The 13,209-nt window shown below is 42.7% G+C and overlaps 1 protein-coding gene across 1 annotated transcript in view; it reads right to left on the bottom strand.

Annotated features, from left to right (window-relative positions):
* The window catches only part of LOC308304589 (uncharacterized protein), a 97,050-nt gene that overhangs the window by 69,842 nt on the left and 13,999 nt on the right, over window positions 1-13,209 (bottom strand). Inside the window, exon 6 of the mRNA XM_080749217.1 lies at window positions 7,939-8,062. Coding sequence (XP_080605343.1) covers window positions 7,939-8,062 — 124 coding nt within the window. The remainder of the gene's footprint in view (window positions 1-7,938; window positions 8,063-13,209) is intronic.

Here is a 13,209-nt window from a genome sequence, read left to right as displayed (position 1 = left end):
CAAGCTCCGTGGAGCAGCCGACTATAACTCCACGCTGCCCTGTCCTCCCCCCCCACACACACGGGCACGGCGACTCGGCGAGCAGACAGTAAAACGCTATGATAACACAAGCAATAGGTGGTTCTCTAAACGGAGGCATTTAGCCAACATATGTTACTATAATAACTACAGAAGGACCGTGAAGTTTTTCTGCAGCGCGGAGCGGAGCTATTGAAACGCTACCGCGTACGGTCTAAATTGAACTCTGCGGGGGTACAGATGTAACCACAGAGATCCGGTAACCTCGGTCCCGGGGTAAGAAAAAAAACACTCGCGACTCTCGATGCTGTTTGTGTGTGCCTCGTCAGGGCTCAGCTCAGCCTCTGTGTGTCTCTGTGTGTCTCTGTGTGTGTGTGTGTGTGTGTGTGTGTGTGTGTGTGTGTGTGTGTGTGTCAAAGTGTGTCTTGTACCAAATCTCTCGGTCAGTGTTGGAGCCGGGGCGGACTTCTGTGTGTGTGTGTGTGTGTGTGTGTGTGTGTGTGTGTGTGTGTGTGTGTGTGTGTGTGTGTGGTGTGCGTGTGTGTCGTGTGTGTGTGTGAGAGTGTGCGTGCGTGTGCGTGTGTGTGGCCAGTGGCCACTTTGGGTACCATAGTTTGAGAACTGCTGGCCTATAAGGGCTGAAGTGAGTGATTTGTATTAATAATAAAAATCCAAATGATTGTAGTGGAGAGATAAAGTGCATTTGCCTCTGAGATGTAGTGGAGTAGAAGTATAAGAATTGAAGATTGGAAATACTCAATTAAAGTACAAATATTCAAAATTGTACTCAAGCTATACTAATATTTGTTAGAATGAGTGGGAGAGAGAGGCTCCCCTGGTGGTGATTATAGAGTATTTCAGGTGACAGACCGTTTTTCATGACACCTAAACAGAGAGAGAGACCATGGCTCCATGGAGTGGATTTTCAAGTTTAAACATTTTAAAACATGTTTTTAGGACCAGGGCAAAGACTTTTATGATTGGTAAAAACAGAATGTCATTTGACCTTTAAACATACAGGATAAACGACTGAAAATGAAAGTGATGAAACGTATTGGCGGTAACGAGTTACGAGTTACAAAGGTAACACGTTACTGTAATTAATAACTACTTCTAATCCGCGCCCTGGCCAACTCGGGAACAATGTAAATAGGGGATGAATGCCCCGCCCTTTAATGCAAACCCCATTATACCTGTTGTCATAGGATCTGTTTTGACCATCTGTTTTGACCATCTGTTTGCGTGTGTCCATTTATGCCCATATATGGGGATATCTATCTGTCTACGTCCATTTTATGTCCATACCGTAAATCACCAATTAATCGCCCGGTGGCAAACTGCCGCCGGGTCTCATATATCCGCCCGGGGTCTGACCCCATTTTGCGCAATAAACGCCTGTTTCAAATAAGCGCAAGGTTCGTATAAGCGCCTGGGCCGTTATTTGCAATTAATTGCGACCGTCAGGTCGCAGTTTAGTATCAAAACCTCCACCGGCCGTCCGTCCGTCGGTCGGTCACACGTCACACGCCACACCTTTGCCCTGCTCATATCTCCGCATCAGTATGACATCACACTGCTGACATCAGTATGACATCACACCGTACACAAATGACCCTTATATAAGACCGGCATTATCTACCGACAGATTAGTAACAAGATGTCAAAATCGTCTAGGAAGGATGGTGTGAGTCATGCTGGCACCCTTCGCGGCAGGAGGAAGCTGGTGCAATCGACCCCTTGGCTTGTCGGGACCCCTGCCTACTAACGGGGTGGCAGGCTATCACCTCAGACTAGAACCCGTACGGGGTGGCCGACACCAGCCCATTGACAAGAGAGAGGCCTTGATGTCCCTTTACTCTTTGATGGGGTGGCCAGTTGACTAAGAGTTTCCGTTCGGGCCTTCTCGATATTGTACAGATTTCCACGGGAAATCTGGGGGTGGCTGTTACAAAGACCCTCACTCACCTTCACGTCATGTGGCTAGTCGTTAGGTAGCCATAGTTACACGTTGAAGGTTGAATCTCCAGATATGGAGATAACCAACACATCCCTCCATATATGGAGATAACCGACGAATCTCACTAAGTCTGACCTCACAAGCCCCATATTTGGACACGAACAACATATAACTCCATATATAGAGACATAGCTGCTGACATCAGTATGACATCACACTGCTGACATCAGTATGACATCACACCGTACACAAATGACCCTTATATAAGACCGGCATTATCTACCGACAGATTGTGGAGATAAGCGACCGTTGGTCGCTTATCTCCCGATTAGGGAGTCTTACTGGTATTATCCTTATTGGGTTTTATGTAAGAGCCCGGGCTATTATTTGTTTGGTTGGTTGGTATTATTTGCTATTTATTTAACTTAACTGGTCATTTATGTTGCATGGCAGTGGTGCGCTGAAAACAGCAAATCTACAAGCTCACAGCAGTGCATTGACAGCACGTTGCAACGCATGCACTCGCTGTGCGTTGCTACGGGTCATATACAGTAGTTGCATGACGGTAGTGCGCTGAAAACAGCAAATCTACAAGCTCACAGCCCTGTGGACAGACACTCACACTTCTAAGCCAAATGTATATGGTGCCCAGCCCAGTGCTGCGCTACCATGACGCGCAGGACGCACTGTCTGTGCGTCGGGGGAACAGATTGCCAAAGGACACCAAAAAAAGAGAGAGAGGAAAAAATGAGTCTGCTGCTCTCTGCGCACTGACCATCATTCATTACTGTCTAAAACGTTGCTACAATGCAAAGTTTGCGTGATAAGGCGGCAGGCCTACTTTAATGGCAAAACGGAGAAAGACTGGCCAATATAAGACCAGCTGGATCAGAATAACTCATTACATTACCTACTGTTGCTGCCTCTTGTTATCCAGTCCGCATTTTGAAGAAATAATCCATTATTTTGAGGTTCAGGGGGAATGCAGAAGGCTTAATCATAATGCAATACCATAAGATTTTAATGTCAGGATAGTGGAGCTGTTCAGTGGTCATGACAGCGAGTCCAGTTCAGCACCAGCTGCAGGACTTCTGCGCTAATTGGGTCGTTGCCTCGTTGACTACAGACCTAGATGCGTCTTTGCTGGCATGCGGTAATTGATTATTTTGGAGAAATATTCCCTTAGTATAAATAATAGTATATATATATATTTTTTAAAAGGCTTTCATACACTCTTGATATTTTTTAAATGAGGTTTGGTCTAATAGATCGCAATGTGCTATTTTCTGTGTGTTCACAACAATTAAAATAATAATAATAATAATTATAACATTTATATAACATTTTGATTATTATTACTATTATATAGTTTGAGAAAGAAAAATTAACCAAATAATGGCCCAGTGCTGGCCAGTGCCAAAATAAATAAAAGCCTGTTACCAATAGCCGCCTGGCCTCTTTTAAGCGCCCGGGGTCCGACCCCATTTTGCGAAATAAACGCCCGGGCTACTAATTGGTGATTTACGGTATATGGAGATCTCTGTAGGACCCGTTTTGACCATCTGTTTGCCTGTGTCCATTTGTGCCCATATATGGAGTTATCTGTCTGTCTGCGTCCATTTTATGCCCATATATGGAGATCTCTGTAGGACCTGTATTGACCATCTGTTTGCCTGTGTCCATTTATGCTCATATATGGAGATATCTGTATCTGTCTGTCTGCATCCATTTCATGCCCATATATGGAGATCTCTGTATCTGTTTGTCTGTGTCCCTTTATGCCCATTATGGAGATCTCTGTATCTGTCTGTGCCTCCGACTGTGTTGCAGACACAGTGCTGGTTCCCACTTTAATGCAAACCCCATTATACCTGTTGTCATAGGACCCGTTTTGACCATCTGTTTGCCTGTGTCCATTTATGCCCATATATGGAGATATCTGTATCTGTCTTTTTGCGTCCGTTTTATGCCCATATATGGAGATCTTTGACCATCTGCTTGCCTGTGTCCATTTATGCTCATATGGAGATATCCGTATCTGTCTGTCTGCATCGATTTTATGCCCATAAATGGAGATCTATGCAGACACAGTGCCGGTTCCGGAAAACCCTGATGTCAGACATCAGAATCCGAACCTTTCGTGCTGGTTCCAGAAAATCGCGTATCGGATCGGATCGAGGCCGGGCACTACCTGCTGCGGCGGGGAACGCGCGTGCCGAATTTGAAATAGGGAATGAATGCCCCACCCTTTAATGCAAACCCCATTATACCTGTTGTCATAAGAGCCGTTTTGACCATATGTTTGCCTGTGTCCTTTTATGCCCATATAGGAACATCAGAATACGTAACCATGGCATTTTTTGTTGACTCATGTGGCGTACGTGATCTCTGAGCCTTTTATGATGTGATGTCACAATGAGTCAGCGCTTGCGCCGATTTCCTCCGGAACAGCCTGATGTCAACAATCAGCCCTGCATAAGGAGATTCCGAACGGTTCGCGCCGGTTTGGGAAAACCGCGCGTCGGGTCGGGTCGAGGCCCGGCACTGCACTCCGCGCCACGGCGGGGAACGCGCGTGCCGAATCTGAAGCCGGTGGGACGAACGGTTCTCGAGATACGCGGATTACAGACAGACACGCAGACACGCAGACACGCACGCAGAGACTTCTCGCATTTATAGATAGATAACGCGTTAACCAAGTTACTTTACCATTACCAACCATCTTAAAAAAAGGCGTCCTTTAATTGCCAAATAACTACGGGAAAAAATACAGGACGTGATTTGTTCCATATTTTCATAAACATCCCATGTCTGTCCATTTAACATGAACAAAATAAAACGCAAGAAGAAGGCCAGTAAAAGTGACGTAGGACCCAGGTTGGACCTCCCGTGCCTTTGTCTCTGTGCTATGTGTCTGTGCCTGCTGCCCTGCACTGTCAGGTAGAAGGCGAAGGGGCATTTAGAATGTCTACCACTGACAGCCTACTAACTTCCACCACAGGCATGAGTGACAACTATCAAACACTTGGTTTGACAGTGTCCGTGGAAATTAATAGCCCATAAGCCATAACGTGAACTGCAATGTTGGTGAATATCTTCACGTGGTGGTCTGTTAGATGAGGCAGCGTGCCCAGAACAGTCCCGTTTTGATTGATTGATTGATTGAAGGCTTTATTAGAAGTTTGCATAGGAAAATGTACAGTTTCATGACGGTACAGTTCACTGGTACAAGGTCTACTAAAAGGAGATCCATGAAAAGACTAAGCTTATTTCAACAGGAAACCATTAAAGTATCTCATATAACATTGAATGACAGACAAATATAACACAGTACTATGCAGTAGATATGTAAAGAAAATGGGAAAAAAAAGAAAACAGTAAGGGAGGGGTCGTTTTTTATTGAGGGGTGTTACTGGAGGAAAATAGGGGAGGGTCATGCTATTTCAATTTCAGTCCTAGGGAGGGTCTGCTGATTTCACTTTGAATTCAAGGGAGGGTCATGCAATTTTTCAAAAGCAAACAATGGCTCCAGAGGTACAGGCACTTATGCAACCATTGTCAACAGCCTTCTGCTTCATTTAATGACAAACCCTGGGTGCCATCCCTGGAAATGCCCCACAGTCACTGCAGTTAGTGTGAATGAACTGAAGTGGCTGTGTTTATACTACAATGTATTTTCCTAAAACAATGGAGAGCTGTGTAAGGCAGCAACAATGGTTGTCAGAACTGTATCCCCCCTCCCTAAAGTAAAAAGTGAAAAGGTGCTAAAAAGAATTAACGACCGCTCGTTGAAAATGCGCATTTGACCCAGATTTGACGACAGGCAATCAACAGCACAAAATGAATGGCAGCAGTTACAAGCCTTCTCTGTGTTGTGCACATGTGTCAACTGTTTAATCTGTAACCTAGATGTCAAATAACCTGTTCTCAACCTGTGAGAACTTCTCGCCTTTTATGTGATGTCCACGTTGACTTTTACACTAGCAGCACTATAGGCTACTCACTGTGTGTTACTTTAGTTTGGAGGGTGTGTTAGTTTATATTTGGAAATGTGTTTTTGGGATGAAGTGCAGCTGGGATCTCAATGCATTATATTAGCCTATTCATTATTGTTCATTGCTGCTGCCGCCCGCACCCGTTTTTAACCATTAAAAAAAAATCCTAATTATTTACAGTAAAAAAAGAAAGAAAGAAAAAAATCTCTGTTCTGTTCTCGCCACTGGTTAGGAATATAATAATATAGGTTTTATTGGCATAACTTTACTGTGGTAAATGCCATGTTGTAGGGGAGGGTCAATCTTTTTTATTTTAATGCTTGGGGAGGGTCACTGATTTTTTCCCCAATTGAGAGGGAGGGTCATGGCATTTTATAAAAGGGCTTATACATTTTCTCCAGTAACACCCCTCAATAAAAAACGACCCCTCCCTAAGTCTAAACAAACAGTAAGTATATACAAAGAAGGGGCAGGGGAGGGTAGGGTTGGGCTAGGTTTTTACCAGTTGCGAACGGCTGCTGCCTGTAAGTGGTTTTTCAGGGCAATTTTAAAGGATGCTAGTGATCCACACTCCTTTATGGCCTTCGGTAAGGCATTCCACATTTTTGTAGTATAGCCGTAACGTTATGTAACTTCAGGTCAGAAGCACCCAACACCCCAGCAGCAGATTGGATTAACTTCTTCAGTGCCATATTTAAAGTGGGACCTCTTATATTGCCGGTTCGCCAACAAAGGGTTAAAAAAATAGTGTGCACGCTGGTGCACACATTCATGCACAGATCATGCACTATGCATGTGCATGCTTTTCACAGCTTTCAAACAAAAAAATCCGCTTGGAAATCCGTTCAGGCATTCAGGAGAAGGCAGCCCTTATGTTTTCTTCAAATGTAAACAAACATGGCTGCCATGTTTGAAAGATGGGGTTGGTATGGGGGTTAAACATGCAATTTCGCGATCGCGAAACACTGTTGGAGGTCCAAATTATTATTTTTTTCCTTTTTGTTTTTTTTCAAAATTGTTTTTTTTTTATTTATTTTTTAAAGACGTCCAGAAGACGTCTGGCAGGGAGGTCCATAGTTAAAAAGACGTTTTTATTATAGAAATCGTCTTTTTTGGTAGGGTATGAGTTAAATTGGCAAACCACCTTAAAATGTATGTTCTGTTTATTAAAGAGATGGATGGAGAGAGGATAGTCTTGCGTGGCCACAACCTCCAAATGTGGCTTGACACCCACTTTTTGGCTTGTTCATGATCTGCAACAGTCTGGCCACACAAGACTAGAGAAGATATCCTTGCTACTGAATACTGAACTTTAACCTTTTTATTTTGTTTCAATCAAAAAATATCAATTACCTCACCTTTTAAGTTGGTAGAAAACTTATCAGAGCTAGAAAAGCAACATACATCTTCTGATTGGTTTCTGGCTGAGTGACTGCTTCACAGACCTGTTATCTATTATGTTTTCATTATCAAAATACATGCTCTTTCTGAGGGTGTTTGTAGAACTCAAAAGTATTTACCAGGGACCTCCGAGGGCTCATGTATGCTGTTGGTTATTCATGCGATCAGAGGTATCCACGTCCTGTGTTAAAGTGTATTATTAATCAGTGCATTTTCTCCTGCTTATCACTGGAGCGGGACCAACTCTCATCTCTACCAGCTGACTCTGGGCTGACCTTACTGATCAGCTCTGGAATTCACTTAACATCCCTATCTGCATGACCCTTGTGTGTGTGTGTGTGTGTGCGTGCGTGCATAAAGGCGTGTGTGTGTTGTTCGTGGCCGCCCATCTACTGATTAATGACCTATGATTCAATTTTGGTACATTAATTAACTCAGTTTCCTCCAGTAATGTGGTGATAATTCATCCTCTGTGTGTGTGTGTGTGTGTGTGTGTGTGTGTGTGTGTGTGTGTGTGTGTGTGTGTGTGTGTGTGTGTGTGTGTGTGTGTGTGTGTGTGTGGCTGACCTGATTCCTCTCAGCACTGAACATGAAGCTTGCCATCAGTTGCAGAGCCTCAGGGTTGTCACGGTCATAATGTAATGCTTTCTCAATCCACTCCTTGCACTTGTCGGCTGCTCCCTCCTCCATACTGCACACGCACACACACATACACACACACACACACACACATTTATATATTTTCCACATAGCACAAGTCAGCCTTGAACAGCAACCTGTGTTCATTTTGACGGCAACATTTTATGTACCATAGTTTTTGTCAGTCTTTTGAATAACATTCCTTTAGTTTTAGTCATATTTGAGTCATCTGAAATGCTTTAGTTTTAGTCGACTTAATACCATAACATTTTAGTCAACTAAATCTACAGTTGATTTAGTTACCTAAAACGTATCTTGGCCGGGATGGCATGATTGTGATGCCTGATTTATACTATCGTCAATGTTTTAGTGCCCAAATGAACACTGACAGCAACAAATGCTGTTGCTGCCTTAACCCTTTTAGGCCTAGGATTATTGACTGATTATTGATTATTGAGCTTGTAGATCTGCTATTTTTGAAAAATCATGATTTTTTTTGCAAGTCTTTGAATATATCTACTTAAAAGCGAACATTTGTAACTCAAATATTTACTTCTGGGTGGTCCCTGGAACAACAAATTTTGAGATGGGGGGTCCGTGGCCAAATACCTGTAATTGTGGGGGTCTTTGACATGAAAAGGTTTGAGAACAGCATGATTTAGAGGAAGGATTTAGAAGTCGGGTCAAAGATCGGGTCAAAGATATTCAAAGACTTGCACTCATTTTCACGATTTTTCAAAAATAGCAGATGTACAAGCTCGCAGCGCGGCACTCGGTGCCGCGCTGTGAGCTTGTATATCTGCTATTTTTCTAAAGTTAAAGCACAAAATAATGGTTAAAGTGGTTAAAATCTAACGCGACTCGGGCGCGTTCCAGGTATTTGAGAGTTAAAAGTGCAGACCGGGGACCGTTAACCTAGCAGGACCTTCACCCATTTCTCTCTTCTCCTACCGCCTGAAAACACCTCTTCACCGATCTATAACCTTTACTGAAACACAATCAGTCTACATTTATATCGTCGCTGTTGGGTGGAAACCTTGTATGTCCAAAGATTATAAGCTCACAACAAGTCACAACACCTCAGATTGCGAGACATTGAGAGCTTGTAAATCGACTATTTTCACAGTACTTTTGTGCGACGATCTTGTATGATGAAGTAGTAGGGCATTCATTTAGGACAAGCTGTCTCACATAGACAAAGATAAACCTTTATTGAACCCGATAGGGACATTTGCAGTGGTGGAAAGTGACAAAGTACATTTACTCAAGTACTGTAAAGGAGGAAACATCATCGATGGGGAATCCAAGCTAATAGAAACTGCAGGCTTTCTATTCCTGAAAAGTTGCAATGTTAAAGTGGAAGCCATTGTTCTCGTGACTATAAAAATCTAAATATTTTTTTCAAAAATATTGTTTTTTAAAAGAAATCTGTCAAACGATGATGTCACTGTCACTAATGTTCATGATAAAATAGCACAATGTTTTTCTATCATGAACATTAGTGAGGACCTATTACATGAAGACAGGTTGAAAAGTGGTGAAGTCCTCCTCTAAGTAAAATTTTGAAATTTGCACTTACTTATGTATTTTAAATTTCCAATACTTTTACTTCTACTCCACTACATCTCAGATCCAAATATTGTACTTTTACTTTAGTTACTAGTTACTTGTAAATGGTCAATTCTGCACAATGACTACTTTTTACTTTTGGAACTTTAAGTACATTTTGATACTTTTGTACTTTTATTCAAGTAATTTTTGAATTCCAAACCTTTACCTATAACAGAGTATTTCTACATTGCAATATTGATACTTTTACTTAAGTAAAACATATACTTTTCCCGCCACTGGACATTTGGATGTTACAGCAGCTAGTAAGAATGAAACAGGAGAGGTAAGAGTAAGAGTCAAGAAAGAACCAAACCAAGATTAATCCAAAGCACATTTACATCCGAGCTGTGAGACAACATTCAACATCAAATTAGCATTTATTTTAAATCCTTAGTGAGGAATGTTTCCAGAACTAACGTCGAACAAACACCACACGGCCAGGCTAATGTCCTCATTAACTACAGGTGTATTTGCTGTAGCACAAGCACACACGTATGCGCTCGCCCACACAACTTATGTTATGTCCACAGTGACCATTATAAGGAACACCACTGCTGTCTTTGTTGATAAACTAGCGTAATTTATCAATAATTTTGAAAAAAATAAAAACATTACTCCCACCACCCACCATTTGGAGAGATTTAGAGGCAATTTGTTTCTAACGTGTGCATGTGTGATAAATCTCAGAGACCAGTAACCCCCACGTTTACATAAATTAACACAGCTCTGTAGCCTGAGGAATACCATACAAGGCAATGCAGGACACCCATCAACATCGTTGTGGCCAATCCCAGAGCACCTGTGAGGCGCTGTGTCATTTCGTTGAATGAAACAATGACAAACTACCCTTTTTTCATTGAAGAATTCTAAATAAAAACTATGCTATGACTAATCAAATCAAATAAAATCACGTTTATATAACACGATTAAAAAACAACTTTCGTTGTAGTCTGCGTCACTGTCGCTCCGATCCGCCCACCGGAGCATTCAAAATACCACCACGGGTGTGCTAGGATCGGAAAATAATCCTGGTCCATCTATCTATACATACATTTTAGAACTGCAGCCAGCGGTTTTTGTTTGTCAGTCAGACACGACCAAATGCAGCACTCCAATTGGCTATAACGTCCTATTGTCAAGGTTACGGTCCCCAGTCCAGGGGATCTTAACGTCCGCCCAGCCCATGGATCTGTAACCCTACACCAGCCCATACAACAACGGGCGCGCAGCAGTGAGAGCCTGCATTCTGCTACCTCCCCTCCTCTCTGTCCCTCTGCTCTCAAGACAAGTAGGAATAGGGAAGAAATAGCCAACCAGCAACCAAGCTTTTCTTCTGGAATTAACAAACTAGAATCCACTGTTACTGGGCTAGCTAGCCGAGAGCCTGTAGCTAGCTAGCCGAGAGCCTGTATCTTACAAGAAGTTCGCGGCCCTTCGGGCCACTCACCTCTAGAGTTCGGGCCACTCACCTCTAGAGTTCACAGCAAGATACTGTCTGTCTGTCTGTCTGTCTGTCTGTCTGTCTGTCTGTCTGTGTGTGTGTGTGTGTGTGTGTGTGTCTGTGTGTGTGTGTGTGTCTGTGTGTCTGTGTGTGTGTGTGTGTGTGTGTGTGTGTGTGTGTGTGTGTGTGTGTGTGTGTGTGTGTGTGTGTGTTGCTAAAATGAAAACATTGAAATAATGAAAATAAAACATTGGCAGGCCTATTATAGTAACAATAATAACACAATTAGGCCCAAACTTTTTTTTATTCAAAAAACTTTTTTTTATTTAAAAAAAAAAAAAAAAAAAATTTAACTTTTTTTTTTTTTTTTTTTTTTTTTAAAGCGGGCGTGGACTCTAGATGTGAGCGGCCCGAAGGGCCGCGAACCTCTAGTACGGTACAATCCATTTGAAAGATAAGAGGCCCTTGCGTCAACCTCGCGTCCAGCTCCTCGTGCTTTTACCAGCAGGTCTACAGATCATCAGCCACCTAGCCGCCACAGTATGCCAAAAATCTTTACCACATCTGGTAAATAATTCAAGTGTATTAGATTTCACGTAACTTTCTCCTCAGCGTTCTCGGTGACATCACAACCTCAGCAAAGCTGGCCAACAAGGCCCAAGCTGGTATAAAAGGACTGTCATTTTTCTCCAGTATGGAGACGCTGGTGTTTCTTTAGGTTACTTAACACACTGAAACTCTTGTCACACTGTTTACACACAAAGGGTTTTTCCCCTGTGTGGATACGCTGATGTGTCTTCAGGGAACCTAATTGATTAAAACTCTTGTCACATTGTTTACACACAAAGGGTTTTTCTCCAATGTGGATACGCTGGTGTGTCTTCAGGGAACCTAATTGATTAAAACCCTTGTCACACTGTTTACAGTGGAAGGGTTGTTCCCCAGTATGGACACGCTGGTGTGTCTTGAGGTTACCTAAATGATTAAAACCCTTGTCACACTGTTTACACACAAAGGGTTTTTCTCCAGTATGGACACGCTGGTGTGTCTTGAGGTTACCTAACTCACTGAAACCCTTGTCACACTGTTTACACACAAAGGGTTTTTCTCCAGTATGGACACGCTTATGTATCTTCAGGTGACCTAGCTGATTAAAACCCTTGTCACACTGTTTACACACAAAGGGTTTTTCTCCAGTATGGACACGCTGATGTGTCTTCAGGTGACCTAGCTGATTAAAACCCTTGTCACACTGTTTACACACAAAGGGTTTTTCTCCTGTGTGGACATGTTGGTGTGTCTTTAGGTTACTTAAAACACTGAAACCCTTGTCACATTGTTTACACACAAAGGGTTTTTCTCCTGTGTGGGTACGCTGGTGTGTCTTCAAGTGAGCTAGTTGATTAAAACCCTTGTCACATTGTTCACAGTGGAAAGGTGTTTCTCCACTGTGGACATGCTGGTGTTTCTTCAGAGTCGATACCTCAAGGAAGCTCTTCTCACATATGAGGTTTTCCTTCATGTGTAAGTCATCAGATGTTTCTGTACTTCTCCTGGCTGAGATGAAGTCCTCACAAGATCTTGGTTGGTCTGTGTCTCCTCGCTTCTGACTGGTTACTAAGGAAGATGAGGGGAGCTGTCCATTGCTCATCATTTGACAGTAGAGGTTGTGAAGGCGTATGGAAACTCGGAACAGGAGACCGTCTTGAAAGATTAGTTCATGGACACCACTGCCGGTACTTGCACTGTTAATTAGAAGGAGTTTATTTGTCTATTGCGGGTTGGAAATATTTGGTTTTGATAGTTTCTCTTTCTCTCTGTCAACCTCTGTCTCCCCCTCAAGTCTCCATATATCACCGTCAAACCCCGGTATAACTCTCGCTCGGTCGTACTCAGACTAAATGTGATGTTTAAAAACGTCACATCTTATTTAGGCTGACCAGATATCTTGTCTGATGTCACAAAGCACAAACCATTGACATCATTCCTAACAACACCGATTTACACAGACACAGTTTGGATTCATCCATCAGTGACTTTGGCTCTATGGCATTGTTTGTCTGCACACATTTTGCCAAGTCCCGGAAAAGATGCCCTGTGATTGGCCAGTGCCATGAGCCTAGAAGTGATTTAGGGCGGAGTTGTCC

The sequence above is a fragment of the Nannobrachium achirus genome (assembly GCF_963921795.1).
Source record: "Nannobrachium achirus genome assembly, chromosome: 2".
Classification (NCBI taxonomy): domain Eukaryota; kingdom Metazoa; phylum Chordata; class Actinopteri; order Myctophiformes; family Myctophidae; genus Nannobrachium; species Nannobrachium achirus.
This window is presented reverse-complemented; position numbering and strand designations above follow the sequence as displayed.